Genomic DNA, 24,629 nt, shown 5'->3' on the forward strand with positions numbered 1-24,629 from the left:
GTGCAACAGCAGGGGAAGCGTGAATGCCCACGGGAACCGTGGGGGAGTAAAAGCAGCGTCGGGGAATTGAGAACCGCTGGGGAGGCGAGAACGGCAGCAGCACGGCAATCGCCATTGCAGCCAGCGGGGGAAGAAGGCAAATGCGGGAATCCGCAATTGTAGTCGGCGGGGGAAGAAGACGAGCGCGGGAAAGACCGCCAAGCCGCCATTTTGAGAAAACGAAAAATTTAAAAACTTGCAAGGATGCCTAAACATGGGAACATTAATACCTTTGATAGCGATATCGAAGATTGGACCACGTATGTAGAACGCATGGAAGTTTATTGTAAAGCAAATAAGGTACCAGATGATGAGAAAGCACTAACCTTATTAAGCTCAATGGGTGCGAAGACATACGGGCTATTGAAGCACCTTCTGTCACCAGATAAACCGGCGAATCAGACTTTCGCGAATATTGTTACTGTCCTGAAAAATCATTTAAACCCCACGCCGCTGATGATAGCGGAACGATTTAAATTTTACAGAAGAACGCAGCTGAAAGACGAAAGCAATGCTGAATTTTTAATTGAACTGCGTAAGCTATCAAAGTACTGTCAGTTTGGAACAGGACTAGCAGATGCGCTGAGAGATAAATTTGTGTGTGGATTGTTAAAAGAAGGAACACAAAAGCGACTGCTTGAGGAGAATGATCTTACGCTTGATAAAGCTGTCACTATTGCAGCATCGCACGAAGCCGCAGCGAGAGGCACTGCGGAAATGCAGCTACGGTCACCGGAACTCAGCACCAATCAAATGGTCTTGGGTACAGTAAAATGTTATCGTTGTAGAAAGACAACGCACGATCAGAACCAGTGCTGGTTCAAAAATCAGGAATGCAGAAAATGTGGCAGGCTTGGTCACATAGCTAAAGTATGCCGGTCAGGAAAGAAGACCAGCAACAAAAAGTCACCGCAGGAAAAGTACAGAAAGGTACACAAGGTGACAGAGAACAGTTCGAACGAACAGAAGTCAAATTCAGACTCCAGCAGTAATGAACTGGGTAGTCTCAGAGTACACAATGTTGGTAATGAAGCAGACCTCCAAACAATCTGGGTCACACTTCAGATAGCAGGAGTCCAAGTGAAGATGGAATTGGACACTGGATCGGCATTGACGGTCATGAATAAGCAAGATTACAAAAGGTTATTCCCACATATTCCCCTACGGGATACGGAGATTGTATTGAAAACATACACGGGGCAAAGAGTATACCCCATCGGGAAGATAGAGGTAAAGGTGGTCCACAAGGGCAAAGAAAGCCGAGGAATGGACTTATATGTGCTACCTGAGGGAGGTCCACCACTACTGGGACGGGAGTGGATTAGGAAAATAAATATGGACTGGCATTCCTTAAAAGCACTAACGGTAGATTCCGGTAAAAAAGATGTCAAACCTAAACGATTGTCCAGAATATTGGACGATGCTAAAGAGGTGTTCCAACAGGGACTGGGAACACTGAGAGGAATTACGGCAAACATCAAGGTTGAAGAACATGCAAACCCGAAATTTTTCAAAGCCAGACCGGTACCTTATGTGATACGACCTGCTGTGGAAGCTGAGCTGGAAGGGCTAGAACGTTCAGGAGTACTGTCTAAGGTAGACTGGAGTGAGTGGGTCACACCCATTGTCCCCGTCATGAAGCGTTCATCGAGCAACAAGCCGGGGGAACCGGGGAAGGTTCGCATCTGTGGAGATTTCAAGATCACTGTTAATCCGGTGCTTCACACGGTGCAGTATCCGCTTCCGCGGATTGAGGATATCTTCGCTTCGTTGTCTGGCGGGAAACACTTCACTAAGATAGACCTAGCGCAGGCGTACTTACAGATGGAAGTTGAGGAAGAGTCACACCAGTATCTCACGATCAACACGCATAGAGGCTTGTACCGGTATAATAGACTGGTTTTTGGAGTGGCATCGGCTCCAGCAATTTGGCAGAGGGCCATGGAGCAGGTATTACAGGGAATTCCAGGCACACAATGTTACCTGGACGATATTCTGATTACAGGAGATGATGACGAGGAACACCTTGCAAATTTGGAACTGGTGCTCACCAGATTGAAAGAATATGGACTTCGAGTTAATTGCCAGAAATGTGAGTTCTTTCAGAAGCGGATCTCGTACTGTGGTCATGTCATTGACCAGGAGGGGCTTCATAAGTCTCCTGACAAGATCGAAGCTGCTGTGAAGGCTCCCGCTCCGGATAATGTATCCCAGTTGAGGTCGTTCCTAGGGTTGATTAACTATTACCATAAGTTTCTGCCAAATTTATCCACGGTGCTGCACCCGCTGAACGCTCTTTTGCAGAAGGGAGTACCATGGAAGTGGAGCGAGGACTGTAAGAGGGCCTTTCGCAAAAGCAAGGCATTGATCACCTCAGAGGAAGTGTTGGCTCACTTCAACCCAACGCTGCCTATTCGTTTGGCTTGTGATGCTTCTCCATATGGTATTGGGGCAGTACTCTCACACAAGTTGCCAAATGGCCTGGAGAGGCCAGTTGCGTTCGCATCCAGATCATTGACCTCCGCTGAGCGCAACTATGCTCAGATAGATAGGGAGGCTCTCAGCCTTGTGTGGGGAGTAAAGAAGTTTAATCATTACCTGCAGGGCCAAAAGTTTACGCTTCTGACAGACCACCAGCCGTTGGTATCCATTTTTAACCCTAAGAAGGGTGTTTCGGTGATGACAGCACAGAGACTCCAGAGATGGTCCCTTTTCCTAGGGGCACATCAATATCAGATCGAATTCAAAGGTACAAAGCAGCATGGTAATGCTGATGGGCTGTCGCGCCTGCCACTACCTACAGAGGAGGAGGCACCGACGGTTGACCCTGTTGAGTTATTTCACTCGACCATCATCGAATGTTTACCAGTCACCAATGCAAGTATTGAAAGAGAAACCAGGAATGACCCGACACTGTCCCGGGTCTACGAAGTGACAGTGAAGGGATGGCCAGCACATGGTGATCCACTGTTACCGGCATTCTCAGCAAGACGAGAACAGCTGTCCGTCTGTCAAGGAACATTGATGTATGGAACAAGGGTGATTATTCCTCCTAAGTTAAGAGAGAGAGTTCTAAAGGAACTGCATGAAGGTCATCTGGGGGGAGTCAAGATGAAAAGCCTTGCTAGGGCTTATGTGTGGTGGCCGGGTATCGACCAACAGATAGAGGATCTGACGAAAAGCTGCTCAGGGTGCCAAAAAGTGCAAAATGCACCTCCGATTGCACCACTGCATCCATGGGATGGCCTTCAACCCCATGGCAACGTGTACATATTGACTTTGCTGGTCCATTCATGGACTCCATGTTTTTAATTGCGGTGGACGCACATTCTAAATGGCCAGAAGTGATTAAGATGACTACCACTACCTCGGAAAAGACGATCACGGTGCTAAGAACGATATTTGCAAGAAATGGATTGCCAGAACAAATATGTTCAGACAACGGACCGCAGTTCGTGTCAGAAGAATTCCAGAAATTCATGAAGAAGAATGGGGTGAAACATTATACCTCTGCCCCATATCATCCGGCTACAAACGGGTTGGCCAAGAGATTTGTACAAACGTTCAAAAAAGCAATAAAGGCCATGAGCGAAGATCAGATTCCACTACAACACAAGGTGGACAAATTCCTACTGGCATATCGAAACGCCACTCATGCAGTGACAAACCAAAGTCCTGCCATGATGTTCTATAACAGGAGGTTGCGGTCCAGGTTGGACTTGTTAAAACCAAATGTGCGGAGGGAAGTTGAAAACAAACAGTTCCAGCATATAAATAACAAGACCACTCGGAGTTTCGAAATAAGACAAACAGTGTTAGCCCAGGACTATAAAAACGAGAAATGGCAATCTGGAACAATTCGGGCCAGACAAGGACCCCTGATGTACACGGTAGATATTGGTGAAAATGTAATATGGCGTCATGCTGACCAACTGGTAGAATCGAGAACAAGGGTCGAACCCATGGTTACGGCAGAGACAAACGTGGAAGAAGTTAGTGAACCTGAAGCATCTACCTCAGAAGTGAATGTACCTGATGATGATGTCCAATCCATAAGAGACCAACTAGAGGAGTCACCCCAGCAACGAGAGTCAGAGACCCCTGAAAGGCGTTATCCAACTCGAATCAGGAGGCCTCCTCAGAGACTGAATCTTTGAACTGTTTTGCATGAAGTTGTATATATCTATATGTTATTATGTATGTTAAATGGGGATATAACTGTTAAGCTAAAAAGGGAGGATTGTGGTGTATGTAACCTGTTCCACCTTAAGAGAACTACCTTAAGAGATGTACTACTTCCTCTTGGCTGCTGTATACTGTAATACCGGTGGTGACCACACCGGTATATAAGTGTTGTGTAGGGATTTACTGGGCAGTTCAGCCCTGACCTCCGAATAGTAAAGACCTGTTTAAGTTATTCTTGTGGTCTGTGTCCAGTGATTTATAATAAGCATAACTGGGACACACAGACTTAACAGACACTGATGTAGGTTTGAAGCAATGTATTAGGAGGAGAGGTTGAGGGTTCAGGGAGAGAATGTCTGAGCTGAGGTGCCAGATGTCTGAAGGCACGGCCACCAACAGGGGGTGATGGGAGGTGGGGTGGGCGAAGGATTTTGGGCGGGTGGGGGAAATGCACCAGAGGCCAGAGTGCAATGAAAAGATAATTGATCATTTACCAATCCCCTCAGCACTGTTTGATTCCACTAACCACCCATGTGTGATGGTGGGTGGTAGGTTACATCACTATATTCAAAAAGGCAATTGTAACTAACCTTTAAGGGATGTTAAATGTGGAACAGAGCCAGCAGAGTGACAGTACCAGGCCAAGACACACCTACCGCCAGTGGACAAGGAGCAAGATGGCCAATTAAGGAGATGCTGCTTTGGTCTAGTCTCTTGACCCCGATGTGGGACTGGAACCTTCTCACAGCGGACTCCTAGCTGGGTGTCTGTAACCCCATCTACTCGCTCTAGAAAGATGGCAGAAGCTCCCCATCGCTTTCATCCCTTTACAAAGGTCACAATATTACTGCAGAGAAGCTGGGATTGTTCTCCTTAGAGCAGAGAAGGTCAAGGGAGGGGTTCAAAATGGTAAGGGTTTTAATAAAAGTAAATAAGGAGAAACGGTTTCCACTGACAGAAGGGTTAGTAAATAACGTCATTGACAAGAGAGCCAGAGGTGAGGAGACTTCTAATATAAAGAAGAAGTTGTGATCTGGAACACTCTCCCTGAAAGGGCGGAGGAAGCAGATTCAATAGTGTCTTTCAAAAATGGGAATTGGATAAATACAAAGAGGTGAAAATGGCAGGGATATGGGGAAGAGCCGGGGGGAGTGGGACTAATTGGAGAACTCTTTCAAAGAGCCAGCACAGGCATGATGGGCCGAATGGCCTCCTTCTGTGTTGTATGATTCCAGTTGCCATCCTATTAAGGCCACAATATTATTCCAGGTGCAAATGCCTACTTTCAACTACCCAAAACTGCGCGGTGTGTGGTGAAATTGTCAGTTAAATATAGGCCTCCAAAACTGGTCTAGTGTCATTTAGACAACTTAGTTCAAACCACCATGACAGTGTATTTAAAATCCAGTTCAACACCAAAGACTGTAACTCAACCAAGTCACATTTCAATTTTATTGAACCATTTGACAAATAAAGCAGCTCAATTGAGGGAGACGATTCAGTTGCATTTCCTGGACAGTAGGAAGGCCACCAGAGAGGCTGAGAACAGGACCCCAACTGCCAACGTCACAGCCACGACCAGAAGCAGCTCAGAACCCACATCACCTGCCGAGAACGAGAAGCCAATATGGAGTCAGGAGTCACAGGACTGGAATTGGGTTTTCATACAATCAACACTCACCTCGATAAGAACTCGGAACCTCCTCACGAGTCCCGACAGCTTCACTTTCCACCGAATGAACTTGGTCCAGATCTGCATCCAGAACGATCAGAGGTCCAAGGGAGGCCTCACTCTCCCACACAGGCTCCGACACTGCAACAGTTAGTTCCATCCAGTGACACAACATCTATCTTCACCCTCAACACCCAACATCATTGATGCACTATCAACAACACCAAAGACTAGGAGTTGAACTTATACGAAGTAGGCTTTTATTGACTAAGAACTGGAGCATGCCTCTGCTAGTGGATCCATCCTAAGAGCTCCCGGGGGAAGGGTGGTGAGTCACCTTTATACCCGGGCTTAGGGGTGGAGCCAGTGGCGGAGACATGCCCGGACCTGTACAGAGTTAACAGTGGTTTACCACATTCACCCCTCGTTTAAAAGAGAGTCTGGCGGGGTGAAGTGTTTCAAAAGTTCGTATACGAAAGTCTCTCCGGGGGTCTTGTCTGCCGTAATGATCTTCGTGGTGCCGGTTGCAGTGGTTCTTTGCCCGCGGCCGCTTCTCGCGTGGGACGGAGCACTGGCGTGCCGTCCTCTCGGGGTAGGGATGGCACCGGCATGTCGTCAGTTCGTGGTAGACACCCCGGTGGTGCGTCGTGGGTAGTGGTGGTGGGTGGAGGTAGTGGATGGTGATCGATGGTGTTTCGGGTGGTACCTGTGGGTGCGAGGTCTCGAATTGAGACTGTGTCCTCCCGCCCGTCAGGATACGCCACATAGGCGTACTGTGGGTTGGCGTGGAGGAGGTGAACCTTTTCGACCAGGGGGTCCGTCTTATGCTCCTCACGTGTTTCCTGAGCAGGACGGGTCCCGGAGACGTCAGCCATGGCGGTAGTGATGTCCCCGAGGTGGATTTCCTGGGGAAGACGAACATCTTCTCGTGAGGGGTGGCGTTTGTGGCAGTACAGAGCAGTGATCGTATGGAGTGGAGCGCATCGGGGAGGACATCTTGCCAGCGGGAGATTGGGAGGCCCTTGGATTTTAGGGCGAGCATGGCGGTCTTCCACACCGTTGCGTTCTCCCTCTCTACCTGTCCGTTACCCCGGGGGTTGTAGCTGGTAGTCCTGCTCGTGGCTATGCCCTTCTCGAGCAGGTACTGGCGCAGCTCGTCGCTCATGAACGACGAGCCCCTGTCGCTGTGGATGTAATTGGGGAAGCCAAATATGGCGAACAGGTCGTTGAGGCACCTGATGACTGTGGCGCTGGTCATGTCCGGGCAGGGGATGGCGAAGGGGAAACGGGAGTACTCGTCAATAATATTGAGGAAGTACGTGTTGCGGGGGTGCGGCCCCTTGAAATCGACGTTGAGACGTTCGAAGGGGCGGGTGGCTTTAATCAGGTGTGCCCTGTCTGGCCTATAAAAATGCGGTTTGCATTCGGCGCAGACCTGGCAGTTCCTGGTCATGGTCCTGACCTCCTCGATGGAGTAAGGCAGGTTGCGAGCTTTAATAAAATGGAAGAACCTGGTGACCCCCGGGTGGCAGAGATCATTGTGGAGGGTCCGTAGCCTATCGACTTGTGCGTTGGCACATGTCCCACGGGATAGGGCGTCTGGGGGCTCATTAAGTTTCCCGGGCCGGTATAAGATATCGTAGTCGTAGGTGGATAACTCGATCCTCCACCGCAATATCTTATCATTTTTGATTTTCCCCCTTTGTCTGTTGTTAAACATAAATGCTACTGACCGTTGGTCAGTGAGCAGGGTGAAACGTTTACCGGCCAGGTAATGCCTCCAGTGCCGTACAGCCTCCACTATCGCCTGGGCCTCCTTCTCGACTGAGGAGTGTCGAATTTCGGGGTCCTGGAGGGTCCGTGAAAAGAAGGCCACGGGTCTCCCCGCCTGGTTAAGGGTTGCGGCTAGGGCGAAGTCGGATGCATCGCTCTCCACTTGGAAAGGGATGGACTCATCCACTGCGTGCATTGTGGCCTTCACAATGTCCTCTTTTATGAGGGTGAAGGCCGCACGGGCCTCTGCCGTCAGGGGGAAGGAGGTTGACTTGAAGAGGGGCCGGGCTTTGTTCGCATAGTTGGGCACCCACTGGGCGTAGTAAGAGAAGAACCCTAGGCATCTCTTCAGGGCTTTTAGGCAGCGGGGGAGGGGTAGTTCCAGGAGGGGGCGCATTCGGTCGGGGTCGGGGCCGATGACTCCGTTTTCCACCACGCAGCCAAGAATAGCGAGGCGCATGGTGCGGAACATACATTTTTCTCTGTTGTATGTCAGATTCAGCAGATGGGCCGTACAGAGGAATTTTTCTAGGTTGGCGTCGTGGTCATGCCGGTCATGGCCGCAGATGGTGACGTTGTCTAGATAGGGGAAGGTGGCCTGCAGCGCTTTCTGGTCAACCATCAGTCCATCTCCCTTTGGAAGACCGAGACCCCGTTGGTGACGCCGAAGGGGACTCGGAGGAAGTGGTAGAGGCGACCGTCAGCCTCGAAGGCCGTGTACTGGCGGTCCTCAGGCCTGATGGGGAGCTGGTGGTATGCCGACTTCAGATCAATCGTCGAGAATACCCGGTATTGTGCTATCTGGTTGACCATGTCAGATATGCGGGGAAGTGGGTATGCGTCTAATTGCGTGTATCGATTGATCGTCTGGCTGTAATCAATAACCAGGCGCTGTTTTTCGCTGGTCTTCACTACCACCACTTGGGCTCGCCATGGGCTGGTGCTGCCCTCGATAATCCCTTCCCTCAGGAGTCTTTCTACTTCTGATTTAATAAAGCTCCTATCCCCGGCACTGTACCGCCTGCTTTTAGTAGCAATTGGCTTGCAGTCATTGGCGAGGTTAGCGAACAACGGGGGGGGCGGTTTGACCTTCAGGGTGGACAGGCTGCATACTTTGCGCGGCGCCGTGTTTAAATTCTGCCGGCTGCAGACTGTAAGTGGGGGCAGGGGCCCGCCATATGCCATCGTGACGCTCTCCAGATGGCACTGGAAGTCTAATCCTAGCAGTACAGGAGCGCAGAGCTGTGGCAGGACGAGGAATTAAAAATCTCTGTACTCCACGCCGTTCACTGTCAGAGTCGCTACACAGTAGCCGCTGACGTCCGCCGTATGGGACTTTGAGGCCATAAAGACCTGGTGGCGTGTGGGCATAACCGATAGGGAGTAGCGCCGCACCGTGTCAGGGTGGATGAAGCTCTCCGTGCTTCCGCAGTCGAAAAGGCAATTTGTGGCATGGCCATTTGCCTTTACGTTCATCATGGACCTGGCTAGTTGATGGGGCCTAGATTGGTCCAGGGTGATGGAGGCCATCGTCGAGGTCGGTGGGTCGCTGTAGTATTCGCGCGTGCCGGGGGCCTGGTCCCGAAATGGTGTCCAAGATGGCGGCTCCCCCGCGGTTGGTGGTGCCCAAAATGGCGGCCCGCACGGCTCACACGTGGTTGGTGGGGTCCAAAATGGCGGCCTGCACGGTTCACACGCGGCGCTGCTGGAATTGGGGGTCGATTTCGCCCTGCACACTCTCGCGTAGTGGCCTTTCTTGCCGCATTTGGAGCAGGTCGCGTCCTTTGCTGGGCATTGCTGTCTGGGGTGCTTGGCCTGGCCGCAGAAGTAGCATTTCTGGCCTCTGGTCATTGCAGCTGTAGTTGGGCTGCTGGCGGCTTGTGGCCTTACCGGGTCCCAAGATGGCTGCTCCCGTGACATCCACGTGGCCATCCGGTCAGGGGGGTAGGTGTCCATGTTCTGGAGGGCCACGTCTAATGAGTTAGCGAGGGCCACCGTCTTCTGCAGGTCGAGCCCCCTCTGTTCCAGCAGCCTCTGCCGAGTATAGTTGGACCTGATGCCGGCTACGTAGGCGTCTCGGATCAGGTCTTCCGTGCATTCCTTGGCCGTCACCGCTTTGCAATTACAGGCCCGGCCGAGGACTCTCAGTGCCAGTAAATATTCGGCGCCCGATTCCCTGTGGCGCTGTTTTCGGGTAGCCAGGAGGTGTCTGGCGTAGACCTCGTTAACAGGCCTCACGTATTGTTCCTTTAGCATCGCGATGGCGGCCGCGTAAGTTGTGGCATCTCGGATGATCGAGTAGACTCGGTGGCTCACCCGTGAGTTCAAGGCAAGCCGTTTCGCGTCATCTGTAGTGACGGTAGTGCTGGAGGCCTCCAGGAAGGCTTCGAAACAGCTCAGCCAGTGTTCAAAGTTATTGGCTGCATCTGCTGCTTGAGGATCCAGGTCTAAACGTTTCGGCTTCAAGATTTGCTCCATGTCGAAAATTTAGTCAATAAAATTAATGCACTATCAACAACACCAAAGACTACGAGTTGAACTTATACGAAGTAGGCTCTTATTGACTAAGAACTGGAGCATGCCTCTGCTAGTGGATCCATCCTAAGAGCTCCCGGGGGAAGGGTGGTGAGTCACCTTTATACCCGGGCTTAGGGGTGGAGCCAGGGGCGGAGACATGCCCGGACCTGTACAGAGTTAACAATGGTTTACCACACAGACATGTACAGAGTTAGCAGTGGTTTACCACAACCATCACAGCATACCAAGCTCAGATGGGACCTCCCTCCTGCCCCTGGAGTGTGGTCTTCCTCCAGATCGCAATCTCTGGGCTCTGCAGTTGCCTCCATCACAACAGGCACAAACCTCATTGGATACTTCCAGCAGGGACAGGCCCAACTCGTTCACCAGGGACCATCTAAACAAGGAAGCAAGCCATCGGTCAGAATGCATTCATGCGCCAAAAAGAAAGAGGTCCACCATTCGGGGGTAGATTCCTCTCACCGGTTGGCTGGCTTCTGGAAGGAACAGGCTTTGTTGACCGAATCCGGCCTTTGATCTGCTGCAGCTACTCTCAGGTGGCAACTGATGAAGATCTGCAGGAGACACATCCGGGAGTTACTCAGCATCAACGCTCACCGTCTTACCTTCCAACATCTGGCCGCCTCTTACCAGGTCCCTGGCATCCTCAAAGAAGCGGAACGCATCCAGGTTGAAGCGGAGCTTGTCCCAGTGATCTCGCGGCAACACAAAAGATGAAAGGGAGTCTTCCCCTCGGCTGTCCAACAGGCAACTGGAAAGAGGGTGGGAAAGAGCTGCCCGATTGCCTGCCTCTCTTCCGTGGTCACGTTCGCGCCCGGGTGGCCCTGGCTATGGAGTACGCGGTATCCACTGGCACGCTTGAGGCCTTCCGCAACTGGTGGGCGCCGCGGAGAATAGAATGCATCATCACCCCCGGCAACCAAATTTTAATTTGATTTGTTAAGGTTCCTTTCAAATTTATGTTAATTTACAGACCTTATCGTTTGCGACCCTTTAAAAAGGGAGCACGTGGTTGACGATTAATAGGCCGTTGCCTATGATAAAGAAAGAGGCAGAGATTGGGTTGACCTTCTCCAAAACCATCAATAGGAAGACATTGGATGATGTCATCAACCAAAAACCAAACCAAAGTGCCCCCATTGGTTGGAGCTTTGGGAACCATCGGCCCAAAGTCGCCTGTAAAAGAAAGAAATAAAGACCTGTATTTATATAGCGCCTTTCACAGCCTCAGGGCATCCCAAAGCGCTTTACAGCCAATGAGGTACTTTTTGGAGTGCAGTCACTATTGTAATGTAGGAAACACGGCAGCCAATTTGCGCACAGCAAGCTCCCACAAACAGCAATGTGATAATGACCAGATCATCTGTTTTTAGTGATGTTGATTGAGGGATAAATATTTGCCAGGACACCTGGGGATAACTCCCCTGCTCTTCTACGAAATAGTGGCCATGGGATCTATTACGTCCATCTGAGAGGGAAGACGGGGCCTCAGTTTAGCATTGCGGCCGAAAGACGGCACCTCCGACAGTGCAGCACTCCCTCAGTCCTGCCCTGGGGTGTCAGCCTAGATTATTATGCTCGAGTCTCTGGAGTGGGACTTAAATCCACAACCGTCTGAGTCAGAGGCAAGGGTGAGTTTGGGATCGATACAGGGTTATGGAGAGAGCAGGGCAGTGGGATTAGTTTAGGATTGATACAGGGCTATGGGGAGAGAGCAGGGCAGTGGGATTAGTTTGGGAATGATACAGGGCTATGGGGAGAGAGCGGGGCAGTGGGATTAGTTTGGGATTGATACAGGGCTATGGGGAGAGAGCGGGGCAGTGGAATTAGTTTGGGATTGATACAGGGCTATGGGGAGAGAGCGGGGCAGTGGGATTAGTTTGGGATTGATACAGGGCTATGAGGAGAGAGCGGGGCAGTGGGATTAGTTTGGGATTTATACAGGGCTATGGGGAGAGAGCGGGGCAGTGGGATTAGTTTGGGATTGATCCGGGGCTATGGGGAGAGAGCAGGGCAGTGGGATTAGTTTAGGATTGATACAGGGCTGTGAGGAGAGAGTGGGGCAGTGGGATAAGTTTGGGATTGATCCAGGGCTATGGGGAGAGAGCGGGGCAGTGGGATTAGTTTGGGATTGATCCAGGGCTATAGGGAGAGAGCGGGGCAGTGGGATTAGATTGGGATTGATCCAGGGCTATGGGGAGAGAGTGGGGCAGTGGGATTAGTTTGGGATTGATACAGGGCTGTGGGGAGAGAGCGGGGCAGTGGGATTAGTTTGGGATTGATACAGTGCTACGGGGAGAGAGCGGGGAAGTGGGGTTAGTTTTGGACAGTGACGGCTGATTGACCATTTTGGACAGGTGTGGCCTGCAATGCCTAACCAAGCCAGCTTGTTCCCATGGCAATGGGGCCTTGGCACAGTCCTCCTGGCAATCTGCTTGCAACGGTTTGCGTAGCCTTCATGATGAAATGTCAAAGAAAACGACAGGACTGAAGTGGGAACTGCCCGACCATCGTGAGGCAGAACGCTCAGCCGCCGTGAGTCGAGGACATGACTACGACCCCAGCACTGGAAGTCTCGGAGAGGCAGGTTTGGATTGCTGCAGCGGAGAGAGAGCTGGCACTGATTTAATGTGCTGAACGGCCTCCCGCTGCACTGCGAACCTCGGGGGTTCAGAGACACCTGAGCCAATAAACTCATCTGATTGGCGGTCCGACAGAAAACCGCTCCCACCGCACGTGCTCAACTGATTCTACCCCCATCGCAGGCAGAAGTGTCTCTGATCTTCAAATGTAATTCACTGTCTGAAGTGTTGTGAGGCATTTTAACGTGGTAAGGAACCACATAATTGCAGATTTATCAATATACCTGAAACCTGCCCCAACAGTAGATTATCTTAAAGGTGTCTGCTGGTAACACTCTCGCCTCTGAGTCAGAAAGTTGAGGGTTCAATTCCCACTTCAGAGACTTGAGCACAAAATCCAGGCTGACACTCCCAGTGCAGTGCTGAGGGAGTGCTGCACTGTCAGAGGTGCCGTCTTTTGGATGAGACGATAAACCGAGGTCCCATCTACCCTCTTAGGTGGATGTAAGAGATCCTACAGCTGCTATTGGAAGTGTCCTGGGGCCAATATTTATCCCTCAATCAACATCACTAAATACAGATTATCTGGTCATTTTCACATTGCTGTTTGGGGGATCTTGCTGTATGCAAAATGGCTGCCGCGTTTCCCACATTACGACAGTGACTCCACTTTAGAAAGTACTTCATTGGCTGTAAAGCGCTTTGGGATGTCCTGAGGTCATGAAAGGCGCTATATAAATTCAAGTCTATCTCCCAATCTACATGATTAAAGAAGGAGTTATAAGAAAGACTGACTTACAGCGCCTTTCACAACCACCGGACATCCCGAAGCGCTGTACAGCCAACTAAGTACTTTTCAAAGTGTAGTCACTGTTGTAATGTAGGAAACGCCACAGCCAATTTGCGCACAACAAGCTCCCACAAACAGCAATGTGATAATGACCAGATCATCTGTTTTTCGTGGTGTTGATTGAGGGATAAATATTGGCCCCAGGACACCGGGGAGAATTCCCTTGCTCTTCTTCAAAATACCGCCCGTGGGATCTTTTACATCCACCTGAGAGGGCAGGCGGGCCCTCGGTTTAACGTCTCATCCGAAAGACGGCACCTCCGACAGTGCGGCGCTCCCTCAGCAGTGGCACTAGTGTGTCAGCCTGCATTAATGTACTCAAGTCTCTGGAGTGGGACTCGAACCCACAACCTTCTGGGAATACCACACCTTTCGTGATCTCAGGACGTGCCAGGCTCCCAGAGATGAATCTTTTAACTCCTGGAGACTCTGGGACAATCCTGGAGGGCTGCTAACCCGAGCACAGACCCACAAAATAATACATCAACTGGGCTTTGATTGCAGCTGTTTACAGGGGTGAGGCAGGGTGTGCTGGCTGTGTATAAAATGTTAACTGGTTTACTCAAACAAGCGCTTCTGTGATTATACATATGTATTGGGAGACTCCAGTATGAATGCACATCAACTTTTTGTATGTTGTGCATGAGGCCTTGTGTAGACACTCACTAATCCCAGGTGAGACTGACTGCCACATCTCTATTCGCCTGTAGTCTCGACTATTCCAATGCTGACCTTCCACGCACTACACGCCATTACCTTGAGGCCGTCCAAAACTCTGCTGCCCGTATCCTAACTCGCACCAAGTCCCATTCACCCCTCGCTGACCTACATTGATTCCCGGTTAAGCAACGCCTTGATTTAAAAAAATCTCATCCTTGTTTTGAAACCCCTCCAACCTCCTCCAGCCCCACAACCCTCCGTGAGCTCGGCGCGCCTCCAATTTTGGCCTCTTAAGCATCCCCAACTGGGGAATTTATAATGGGGAACAAAGAAATGGCACAAATAAATACAAATTTTGGTTCTGTCTTCACAAAGGGGGACACAAATAACCTCCCAGAAATGTCAGGGAACATAGGGTCCAAGGAAAGGGAGGAACTGAAAGAAATCAGTATTTGTAGGGAAATGGTGTTAGGGAAATTGATGGGATTGAAGGCCGATAAATCCCCAGGGCCTGATAATCTACATCCTAGGGTACTTAAGGAAGTGGCCCTAGAAATAGTAGATGCATTGCTGATCATCTTTCAACATTCGATGGAATCTGGAACAGTACCCATGGATTGAAGGGTAGCTAATGTTACCCCACTATTCAAAAAAGCTGGTAGAGAGAAAACGGGGAATTACAGGCCGGTAAGCCTGACATTGGTAGTGGGGAAAATGCTAGAGTCCATTATAAAAGATGTACAGGTAGACTACCCTTTATCCGGACTTCCGAAAACCGAAACCCTCTAAAAACCGAAGGTTTTTTCGTTCAGCGTAAGTCGTGCGTACGAACGAAAAAACCTTCGGTTTTTAGAGGGTTCCGGTTTCGGAAGTTCGGTTAAAGGGTAAGTCGTGCGCACGACCCCCCGCCGACCCCCCCGCGGACCCCGCCGGCCCCGACAACCGCCGACCCCGCCAGCCCCGACAACCGCCGACCCCCCCCGCGGACCCCGCCGGCTCCGACAACCGCCGACCCCGCCAGCCCCGACAACCGCCGACCCCCCCGCGGACCCCGCCGGCCCCGACCCCCGCCGACCCCGACTGACTTACGCTGAGCGTCAGCGTAAGTCGTGCGCACGACCCCCCGCCGACCCCCCGCGGACCCCCGCCGACCCACCTTCCGAAATCCGAAATTCTCCTTTATCCGAAACTCGGCTGGTCCCGAGGTTTTCGGATAAAGGATAGTCTACCTGTAATAGCAGAGCACTTGGAAAACAGAGAGAGGATCGGACAAAGTCAACACGGAGTTACAAAAGGTAAATCGTGCTTGACTAATCTACTAGAATTTTTTGAGGATGTAACTAGTAAAATAGATAAGGGAGAACCAGTGGATGTGGTGTATTTGGACTTTCAGAAGGCCTTCGATAAGGTCCTACATAAGAGATTAGCGTGTAATGTTAAGGCACATGGGATTGGGGGCAAGGTATTGACTTGGATAGAGAACTGGTTGGCAGATAGAAAGCAAAGAGTTGGAATAAATGGGTCTTTTTCCAAGTGGCAGGCAGTGACTAGTGGGGTACTGCAGGGATCGGTCCTTGGACCCCAGCTATTCACAATATATATTAATGATCTAGACAAGGGAACTAGATGTAATATTTCCAAATTTGCAGACGACACAAAGCTGGGTGGGCGTGTGTGCTGCGAGGAGGATGCCGAGAAACTACAGGATGATTTGGACAGGTTGGGTGATTATATTGCATCTGCTATGCTTCTGCCCAATGTGGATAAATGTGAGGTTAGCCACTTTGGTGGCAAAAACAGGAAGGCAGATTATTATCTGAATGGCATTAGATTGGGAGAAGGGGAAGTGCAACGAGACCTGGGTGACCTTGTGCACCAGTCGCTCAAGGTAAGCATGCAGGTGCAGCAGGTGGTTAAGAAGGCAAATGGTATATTGGCCTTCATAGCGAGAGGGTTTGATTACAGGAACAAGGATGTCTTGCTGCAGTTGTACAGGGCCTTATTGAAACCACATCTTGAGTATTGTGTGCAGTTTTGGTCACCTTATCTGAGGAAGGATATTCTTGCCATGGAAGGAGTTCAGCGAAGATTCACCAGGCTGATACCTGGGATGGCAAGAATGACGTATGAGGAGAGATTGGGCTTGTACTCTACGGAGTTTAGAAGAATGAGGGGGGAATCTCATTCAAACCTATAAAATTCTGGCAGGACTGGACAGACTAGCTGCAGGGAGGATGTTCCAGATTGTCGGTAAATCCGAAACCAGCGGTCACAGTCTAAGGGGTAGGCCTTTTAGGACAGAGATGAGGAGGAATTTCTTCACCCAGAGAGTGGTGAACCTGTGGAATTCTCTACCACAGCAGGCAGTAGAGGCCAATTCATTAAATATATTCAAGAAGGAGTAGGATATTTCTTATGGCTAAATGGATCAAGGAGGTATGGGGAGAAAGCAGGGACAGGGTACTGAAGTTAGATGATCAGCCATGATCACATTGAATGGCGGAGCAGGCGCGAGGGGCCGAATGGCCTACTGCTGCTCCTATCTATGTTTCTATGTCATCGCTCCACCATTGGCAGCCTTGCCTTCAGCAGCCTGGGCCCCAAACTCTGGAATTCCCTCCCTAAACCGCTCCAGTGCGCTATGCTCCTTAAAACCTCCCTCTTTCACCAAGCTTTTGGTCATCTGCCCTAATATCTCATGTGGCTTGGTGTCAAATTTTATTCGATAGGGCTTCTGTGAAGCACCTTGGGATATCTCAGTACGTTGAAGGGGCTACATAAATGTAAGTGGTTAAGCATTGACAACAGTTCTACTGCAGATTTCAGCCAGCATTCACTGACCAGGGTCGCCACGAGATACACAGAAGTGTGCTCGTTAAGTTGGTGTGGATTCTAACCCCACCTGCTATAGGAGATCCAGTACGGCAACTGAATTCCCCATTGGGGGCCTAGGAGGTTGGTTAGGCATAATTATTTTTTATTGTAGGTCCCACTCACGTCAGAGGTGTTTAGAAAGAACAATCTTTTATTTATGCAGCACTATACCCAGATTCAAGCTGTCCCACCAACACCTTAAACATTCACTCCCTCCACCACCAGCGCACCATGGCTGCAGTGTGTACCATCTACAAGATACACTGCAGCAACTCACCAAGTCTTCTTCGGCAGCACCGCCCAAACCCATGACCTCTTCCACCTAGAAGGACAAGGGCAGCAGGTGCATGGGAACACCGCCACCCCGAAGTTCCCCTCCAAGTCACACACCATCCTGACTTGCAAGTATATCATCGATCCATCATAGTCACTGGTTCAAAATGCTGGAACTCCCCAACAGCACACTGACTGCAGCTGGACTAGAAGGCAGCTCACCACATTCTCAAGGCTAACTAGGGATGGGCAATAAATGCAGGCCTTGCCAGTGACATCCACATCCCATGAACAAATTAAAAAATGCCAGAATGTCAGAAACATGGCGGCCCATCAAGAGCCTACAAACAGCAATGTGATAATGGCCAGATCATCTTACGATGTTGGCTGATGGATAACAATTGGTCAGAGGGAAGAACTTCCCTGCTCTTCCAAAAGTGCCATAGGATTTTTACATCCACCCGAGGGGGCAGAAGTGGCCTCGGCTTAACCTGAAAGATGGCACCTCAGTGCAGCACTGGGAGCGTCAGCCTGGATTTTGTACTCAATCTTTCTAGAGTGGGATTTGAACCTACGACCTTCCGACTCAGGCTAGAGTGCTGTCCACTGAGCCACGACCAACACCAAAAGCCATTTAAGGGGCCTTCAGAGATGCAATTCCTCAGGTGACTAATCCTGCAGGTTAACAAGCCATCGACAGCACAGAAACAGGCTATTCAGTCCAACTAGTCCATGCTCCACACGAGCCTCCTCCCACCCTTCATCTCACCCAAACAGCATATCCTTCCTCCCTCATGCTTAGAGCTCCCCCTTAAATGCAGCTACACCATTCGCCTCAACCACTCTGATAGAGAGATCCACATTCTCACCACTCTCTGGGTAAAGAAGTTTCTCCTGAATTCACCATTGGAGTCATTAGTTAGTTACTACCTTGTAGTTACAGGCCCCGAGTTCTGGTCTTGCCCCCAAGTGGAAACATCTCGATATCTAACCTCTTGAACCCAGTCGTAATTTTAAACACCCTCAGCCTTCTCTTTACTAGAGAAGGCAACCCAAACCAGGTCAATCTTTCCTAATAAGTATAATCTCAGTTCTGGTATCATCCTAGTAAATGATTTGCACCCTCGCTAGTGCCGCTATCATTTTTATAATATGGACATCTACCCCATGTAGACTTATTATCCCAGTCAGTTATAGAGGACTAAAGAACCTCCACTTCTAGTAATAAACTAATCCCAGCATTAAAATTTCCAGGAACGTTGCAATTTCATGGGGCTCAATAATCAGTCCCACTAACCTCACACCACAAGAGCCCCACAAACCTCCTTAACAAGGGACAAACAGCAGGCCAAGATAACTCGCTCCAGGCAAACACTTCCAAGTTGCTGTTAATAAACTAGTGAAATGGGGCAGATACCCCAGTAGCCTGATATCTGGTGAAAAGATTAAATACTCAGGAGGCATGCCCCTGGGTCAAGAATCATTAATGGAAGTAATTAAATATGGAAAACTTCCTGTATTCAGAATGCAAATCCCCAGCCGTGATCAATGACCAAATGCAAGCAATAACCATTACAGATTTGCTAATTTCACCACTTTATTAATCACAAGTTGTTGCGCAGGGTTTGCTTGTGTTTCCTGTACAGGAACAAGGCGATCAAAGAAGCAGAGATCAGAGAGACAGCAGTCACAGTCAGGGCCACCATCAGGACCACCTCAGACTCCGCACCTAAACAGCAATGAGAAACCAACAGTGAGTGAAGGAAATACTGAGGGGGAAATGGAAACTAGCAGTCGGCCAACTCACCACCTGGAGACCTCTCCTCCATCCGTTGCTCAACCTCATTAAGGGACTCGGTTGCCAGGTCTGTCACATCAGTGTCCAGAATGACCAGGGGTCCAAGGGAGGCCTCACCCTCCCACTTCAATTCAGCATCACTCGCTGCAATATCAAACATTCCAGTTAGAGAGGGTAAAGGGCAACCTCCAACATCTAGAGAATCAATGTCCTACCAGCATCAGGTACAAGATCCCTCCTTGCTCTGGAATCAAATCCAAACTCCCTTGTGGCACTGCAGTTGCCCAAGTGACAACAGGCACAAATGTCATTGTTGGATACTTCCAATGGGGTCCAGCTAAACAAGAGAATCAGTTTCACAATCAGGTTGGGCATCACTTCCCCACACAACACATCCCTGAGGGCGAGAGGGGGCACTTACACATTCTACATCTTCTGGAAAGTACAAGCTTTGCTCATGGAATCTCTCCGATCCACTGCAGCAACCTTCAGGTGACAGGAGATGAAAATCTGAGGGACACAGTCAACACAAGTCATTATATAGTGACTCCCTCCCAACTTGGGAACTCAATGAACAGGTGGATTCAGGGGACAAGTAGCAGAATGGATAGCAAGCTGGCTAGAAACAGAGAGAAAAGTGGTTAATGTTAGTGATTCATAGGATCACAGGATATACAGCAGAGGGATTTCAGGGGAAACTTCTTTACCCAGAGTGGTGAGAATGTGGAACTCGCCACCACAGGGAGTGTTTGAGGCAAATAGTGTAGATGCATTTAAGGGGAAGCTAGATAAATACATCAGGGAGAAAGGAATAGAAGGATATGTTGGAGTTAGATGAAGAGGGGTGGGAGGACACTCGTGTGGAGCACAAGCCAGTTATGCAGAATGGCTGTAAAAACTTTGCAATGGTCGGCTTCCTCTTACCAAGGAACGGTCATCTCCAAAGAAGCGGAACGCATCCAGGTCAAAGTGGAGCTTGTCCAGCTCACGCTCGTCTCTTGGCAACACGAAGGTTGAGAAGGAGTCCTCAGCTTTGCTGTCCAGGAGGCAACTGAAGAAATAATTTTAAAAAGGGACATTGAGTGAATCAAGAGAAGCCATTGAGACAGGACTAGCTGGAGAAAGCAGAGCGCTCCTTACCCATTGTAGTCAATGATGCTGTATCTCGGGGTGGAGTCCGTGTCTGGGCTCAACGTAGCGACACAGTGATCAATGTAGAGCTTCAGGGGCATGTGGTTGGTCATTGAAACAGAGGCCTCAATGTGAATGAGGTCACCCAGGTAGTAGACAGTCGAGGTGCACTCTGTGAGCCAGTCATCTGAAGTACAAGAGGGACAAGGGTTGGAGACTCGGTACAACTCCCAGTGGGTGACTACAGGAAATCATTCCACATCCACCCATCACATACCATTCATTAGGCGCAGAGAGAATGACAGAAGCCCCTCTCCAGACTTGGTGGAGCTGAACGAGATCCAGGTGGGCTTGATCGGGTTACTGCTCACATTGCCCTTCCTGGAAAGACAATGGAGCCATTTTAGGACAAGTTCAGAGAACTGCACCAGCTGTAGACGTTATTTGCGACAGTGTAAAGAATCTTACCTAAAATAGTGGCACTCAATGGGAACGACAGCTCCATTAGTTCTCACAATGGCAGATCCATGGGCCTTGGGGGTGTGGTTCAGGTGGGTGGCGTAGACCAGGAAATCTCCAGACATCTGAAAGACATCAGGTTCAGAAATGGACAACATTCTACTCAGGTGGTTGGAAGTTGTGCAGCCTCAGTAGCTAATGCAAGGAGGGGGATTGCAAGCACAAGACAATTAAACAGAATAAAAGATTCAATGAAAGGACAGCTTCACTTCAATAAAAAGGAGGCAGAGGTTGATAATTTGAAGCAATGAAAAGAACAAGATTAAAGCCTCATTTAATCGAGGCTCCCCTGTATTCTACACGGAGTGGGAGATAAAAAGCTGAATATTGTAGATAACTGAACCATTAAACTGAATTCCCAGTGACCAGAAAATCCACAAAACAGGATGTAAGGAAGGAAATGTTTGGAAGAACCAAGTCAAGGATCAAGGCCAATAGTGCTGACATGACATTGTTAGAGAGACTAAGGAAGACAAGTTAAAGCGAAGGACAATGCATAATTCAGCACAAGTCTGAGGATTTAAAAGCAAGAGACAGGAATCTCAACATCAATGACATTTCACCAAGAGTAGGAATGAAGAACTGGGTCTAATCCATACTCCAAGCTTAGCGCAAGAGTTGAGGAATCACATTACCTTCACTCTGCTGCCACACTCATGCAGCCCATAATCAAAGAGGACGGTGTGGTTCTGAGAGTAGATCCCAGTTGGCCGACAACCTGCCATCCCCAGGGTCAGGTCAGCAGCTTTAATCAGGTGCCTGGTTCCAAATAAATCCATCTGTACCCTAACCAGCAGGTTGTGCTCTCCACACTGCACCCTCACAGTCTGCAGTGGAGACACACTGCGCCCCTCAGACACACTGAAACCGGAGCCAAAGGGAGACCCAGGAGTAGGGACTATCTGAGACCCAGGGGTGGCTTTTACTCTTCTCCATGGAAACCTCTGGCCCCCAAACTGTTGCCAAATATCAGAGGAACAAACAGCTCCAACTAACACCAGCACTGGGAGCAAACCCCTCACTACAAAATCCCCCATGGTACTAAACAACTCAACTATCCCTGCACCCATCAACAAGCACCTTTTATACACACAACCTGCAGTCACATTGAGTCAATTAACCCCAAGCTCCACAATTTCTACCCAATGACAGAACTCCTCCAAGATGGTGTGCACTGGCGACGTATTTTTTCCGCCAGCTGCGCGGCCTCAATTATGACACGCAGCTCCTGTTTGTGGAAGTGGGTGGCACGCGTGCCAGCCTGCGAGAGCTGCCTGTCTTCTACCAGGAACTGCTATGGGTTTGGAACCGGGTCGCTTCCAGGCGCAGCTCTCCCCCGACAGGAATGGTGGCTGTCCTTCGGGAGCCACTGTTCAGGAATCCGCACCTCCACGTCCGCAGGTTCGGGTGGCTGGCGGAGCGCAGAGCTGTGGCTGGCAAGGTGACTCGAGTCGGGGACCTGCTCGATGGCGGAGGAGTGGGCTGGATGGCGCCGGAGGAGTTGGCGAGGCGCATGTCTTGGGTAAACGTCCGGCTCGCGGCCGATGCCATCGAGTCGATAAAGGCGAAAGTGCGCCCCGGCACCACTAGGTGTATCGAGGCGGCTCAAGCCTGCGGGGCGATCCCGTCTGAGCTTTCCCCCGTTCGGACGGAATTCCTTGTCGGCGCCCAGCCCCGAACCCCCCCTCGGGAGCCGGCGCCTCACAACTTGAGCCGTCTCGAGGAAATACCCTCCGTGCCTTTTCATTCCGCACGGAGGGGTTTCCTGTACGGGCTGCTCCTGCACACCTTCCACTTTGCCATCTTCGCCTGCCGTCCAGACACGCCGTGGCGTGCCGTTTTACCTTCCGACGGAGGCGGAGCTCCCCAATGGGGGGCTCTCTATGCGGGAGTCCTCCCTTGTTCTATTGGGGACTTGGCCTGGAGGGTGTTGCACAGGGCAGTCCCGTGCAATAGGTATTTAAGTAGGTTCACGGACTCCCAGACCGCATGTTTGTTCTGCGGTCTGGAGGAGTCCGTATTTCATATTTATATCGAGTGTGAGAGGTTGCAGCCCCTCTTTCATTATTTGAAGGGGCTGCTCCTCAAGTTTTGGTTGCACTTCAGTCCCACGCTCTTGATCTACGGTCACCCGGTGCGGAGGGGAGCGGGCAGGTCGGAGGACCTCCTCGTGGGTCTGCTCCTGGGCCTGGCGAAGAAGGCCATTAATTGGTCCAGGCAGCGGGCGGTCGAGGGGGTCGTCCAGCCGGATTGCCTCCCTCTCTTCCGTGGCCATGTTCGCGCCCGGGTGGCCCTAGAGCTGGAGCACGCGGTGTCCGCCGGCGCGCTAGATCACTTTCGTGACCGGTGGGCGCCGCGGGGACTGGAGTGCACAATTGGGCTGGAGAACCAAATTTTAATTTGATTATTAAGGTTTATTTGAAGTTTTATTGGTTTATTACAGTTTTATTGGTTTATTTACAGTTTTAATGGTTTATTTGCAGTTTTTGTCTGTCTAAATTTATGGTTTCACCAAAAGAGGATCACAGAACTCATGTATTTATTGCCAGGAGGGCCTATTTTAATTCGACCAATCGGAGTGACTCTTTTTTGATTGGGTGATTAAACAAATCAACTGTAGGGGGTCGTCCGGCCGGATTGCCTCCCTCTCTTCCGCGGCTATGTTCGCGCCCGGGTGGCCCTGGAGATGGAGCACGCGGTGTCCGCCGGCGAGCTCGAGCACTTTCGTGACCGGTGGGCGCCGCGGGGACTGAGGTGCATAATCGGGTTAAATGACCAAATTTTAATTTAATTTGTTAAGTTTTATTTAAACGTTTATTAGATTTTTAGTTACAGTTTATTTGTTTAATGTATTATTGGTTTAACACAAGAAGGAAGCAAGGAAACAATTAAACAAAGAGCTAGGGGGTCGTCCGGCCGGATTGCCTCCCTCTCTCCCGCGGCTATGTTCGCGCCCGGGTGGCCCTGGAGATGGAGCACGCGGTGTCCGCCGGTGCGCTCGCTCACTTCCGTGACCGGTGGGCGCCGCGGGGACTGAAGTGCATAATCGGTTTAAATGACCAAATTTTAATTTAATTTGTTAAGTTTTATTTAAACGTTTATTAGATTTTTAGTTACAGTTTATTTGTTTAATGTATTTTTGGTTTAACACAAAGAGGAAGCAAGGAAACAATTAAACAAAGAGCTAGGGGGTCGTCCGGCCGGATTGCCTCCCTCTCTTCCGCGGCTATGTTCGCGCCCGGGTGGCCCTGGAGATGGAGCACGCGGTGTCCGCCGGTGCGCTCGCTCACTTTCGTGACCGGTGGGCGCCGCGGGGACTGGAGTGCATAATTGGGCTGGAAAACCAAATTTTAATTTGATTTCTTAGGGTTCGGTTGAAGTTTTAACGGTTTATTTACAGATTTATTTGTCAAAATTATTTGGTTCTTTAAAAAGAGGAACAAATCAACTGTAACCAAATTCTGATTTGATTTGTTAACATTTATTTAAAGTTCTATTAGGTACAGCTTATTTGTTTATTTTTTTGATTGGTGCCACCAAAAGAGGAACAAATTAATTTAAAATTTGGTTGCTCTTTTTGATTAAAGCAATTGACTGTAACTTAAGAAAACATTCGACCAATAGGGGTGCTCTTTTGATTAAACTAATCAACTGTAAAGTAATAAAACTTTAAATAAAACTTGAAAAAAAAAGAAAAAAAAGAATAATAAAAAAAGGAAAAAAAAGACAGAACTG

The 24,629-nt window shown here is 49.9% G+C and overlaps 1 protein-coding gene across 1 annotated transcript; it reads right to left on the reverse strand.

Annotated features, from left to right (window-relative positions):
• Window positions 1-19,497: 19,497 nt before the first annotated feature.
• On the reverse strand, window positions 19,498-21,944 carry LOC147090547 (zona pellucida sperm-binding protein 3-like). Its single transcript, XM_085977302.1, has 7 exons — window positions 21,530-21,944; window positions 20,844-20,959; window positions 20,653-20,756; window positions 20,385-20,562; window positions 20,169-20,295; window positions 19,666-19,754; window positions 19,498-19,581 (listed from the first exon to the last, which is right to left on the reverse strand). Exons 1-6 carry the CDS (start codon window positions 21,929-21,931, stop codon window positions 19,671-19,673), a joined length of 1,011 nt encoding a protein of 336 aa, XP_085833428.1. The 5' UTR covers window positions 21,932-21,944; the 3' UTR covers window positions 19,498-19,581; window positions 19,666-19,670.
• Window positions 21,945-24,629: the final 2,685 nt, after the last annotated feature.

Source organism: Somniosus microcephalus, unplaced genomic scaffold (genome assembly GCF_052327205.1).
Source record: "Somniosus microcephalus isolate GS21.2 unplaced genomic scaffold, FLI_Smic_1.0 unresolved_chr4, whole genome shotgun sequence".
NCBI classification, from domain to species: domain Eukaryota; kingdom Metazoa; phylum Chordata; class Chondrichthyes; order Squaliformes; family Somniosidae; genus Somniosus; species Somniosus microcephalus.

Excerpts from the sequence above, each read along its gene's own strand:
- LOC147090547 (XM_085977302.1), bottom strand. The coding sequence starts at position 21,931 with ATGGGGGATTTTGTAGTGAGGGGTTTGCTCCCAGTGCTGGTGTTAGTT. Across the intron at positions 20,960-21,529 it reads AGTGTGGCAGCAGAGTGAAG|ATGTCTGGAGATTTCCTGGT; the intron begins GTAATGTGATTC and ends GATGTCTTTCAG. Across the intron at positions 20,296-20,384 it reads AGCATCATTGACTACAATGG|TTGCCTCCTGGACAGCAAAG; the intron begins GTAAGGAGCGCT and ends TTATTTCTTCAG.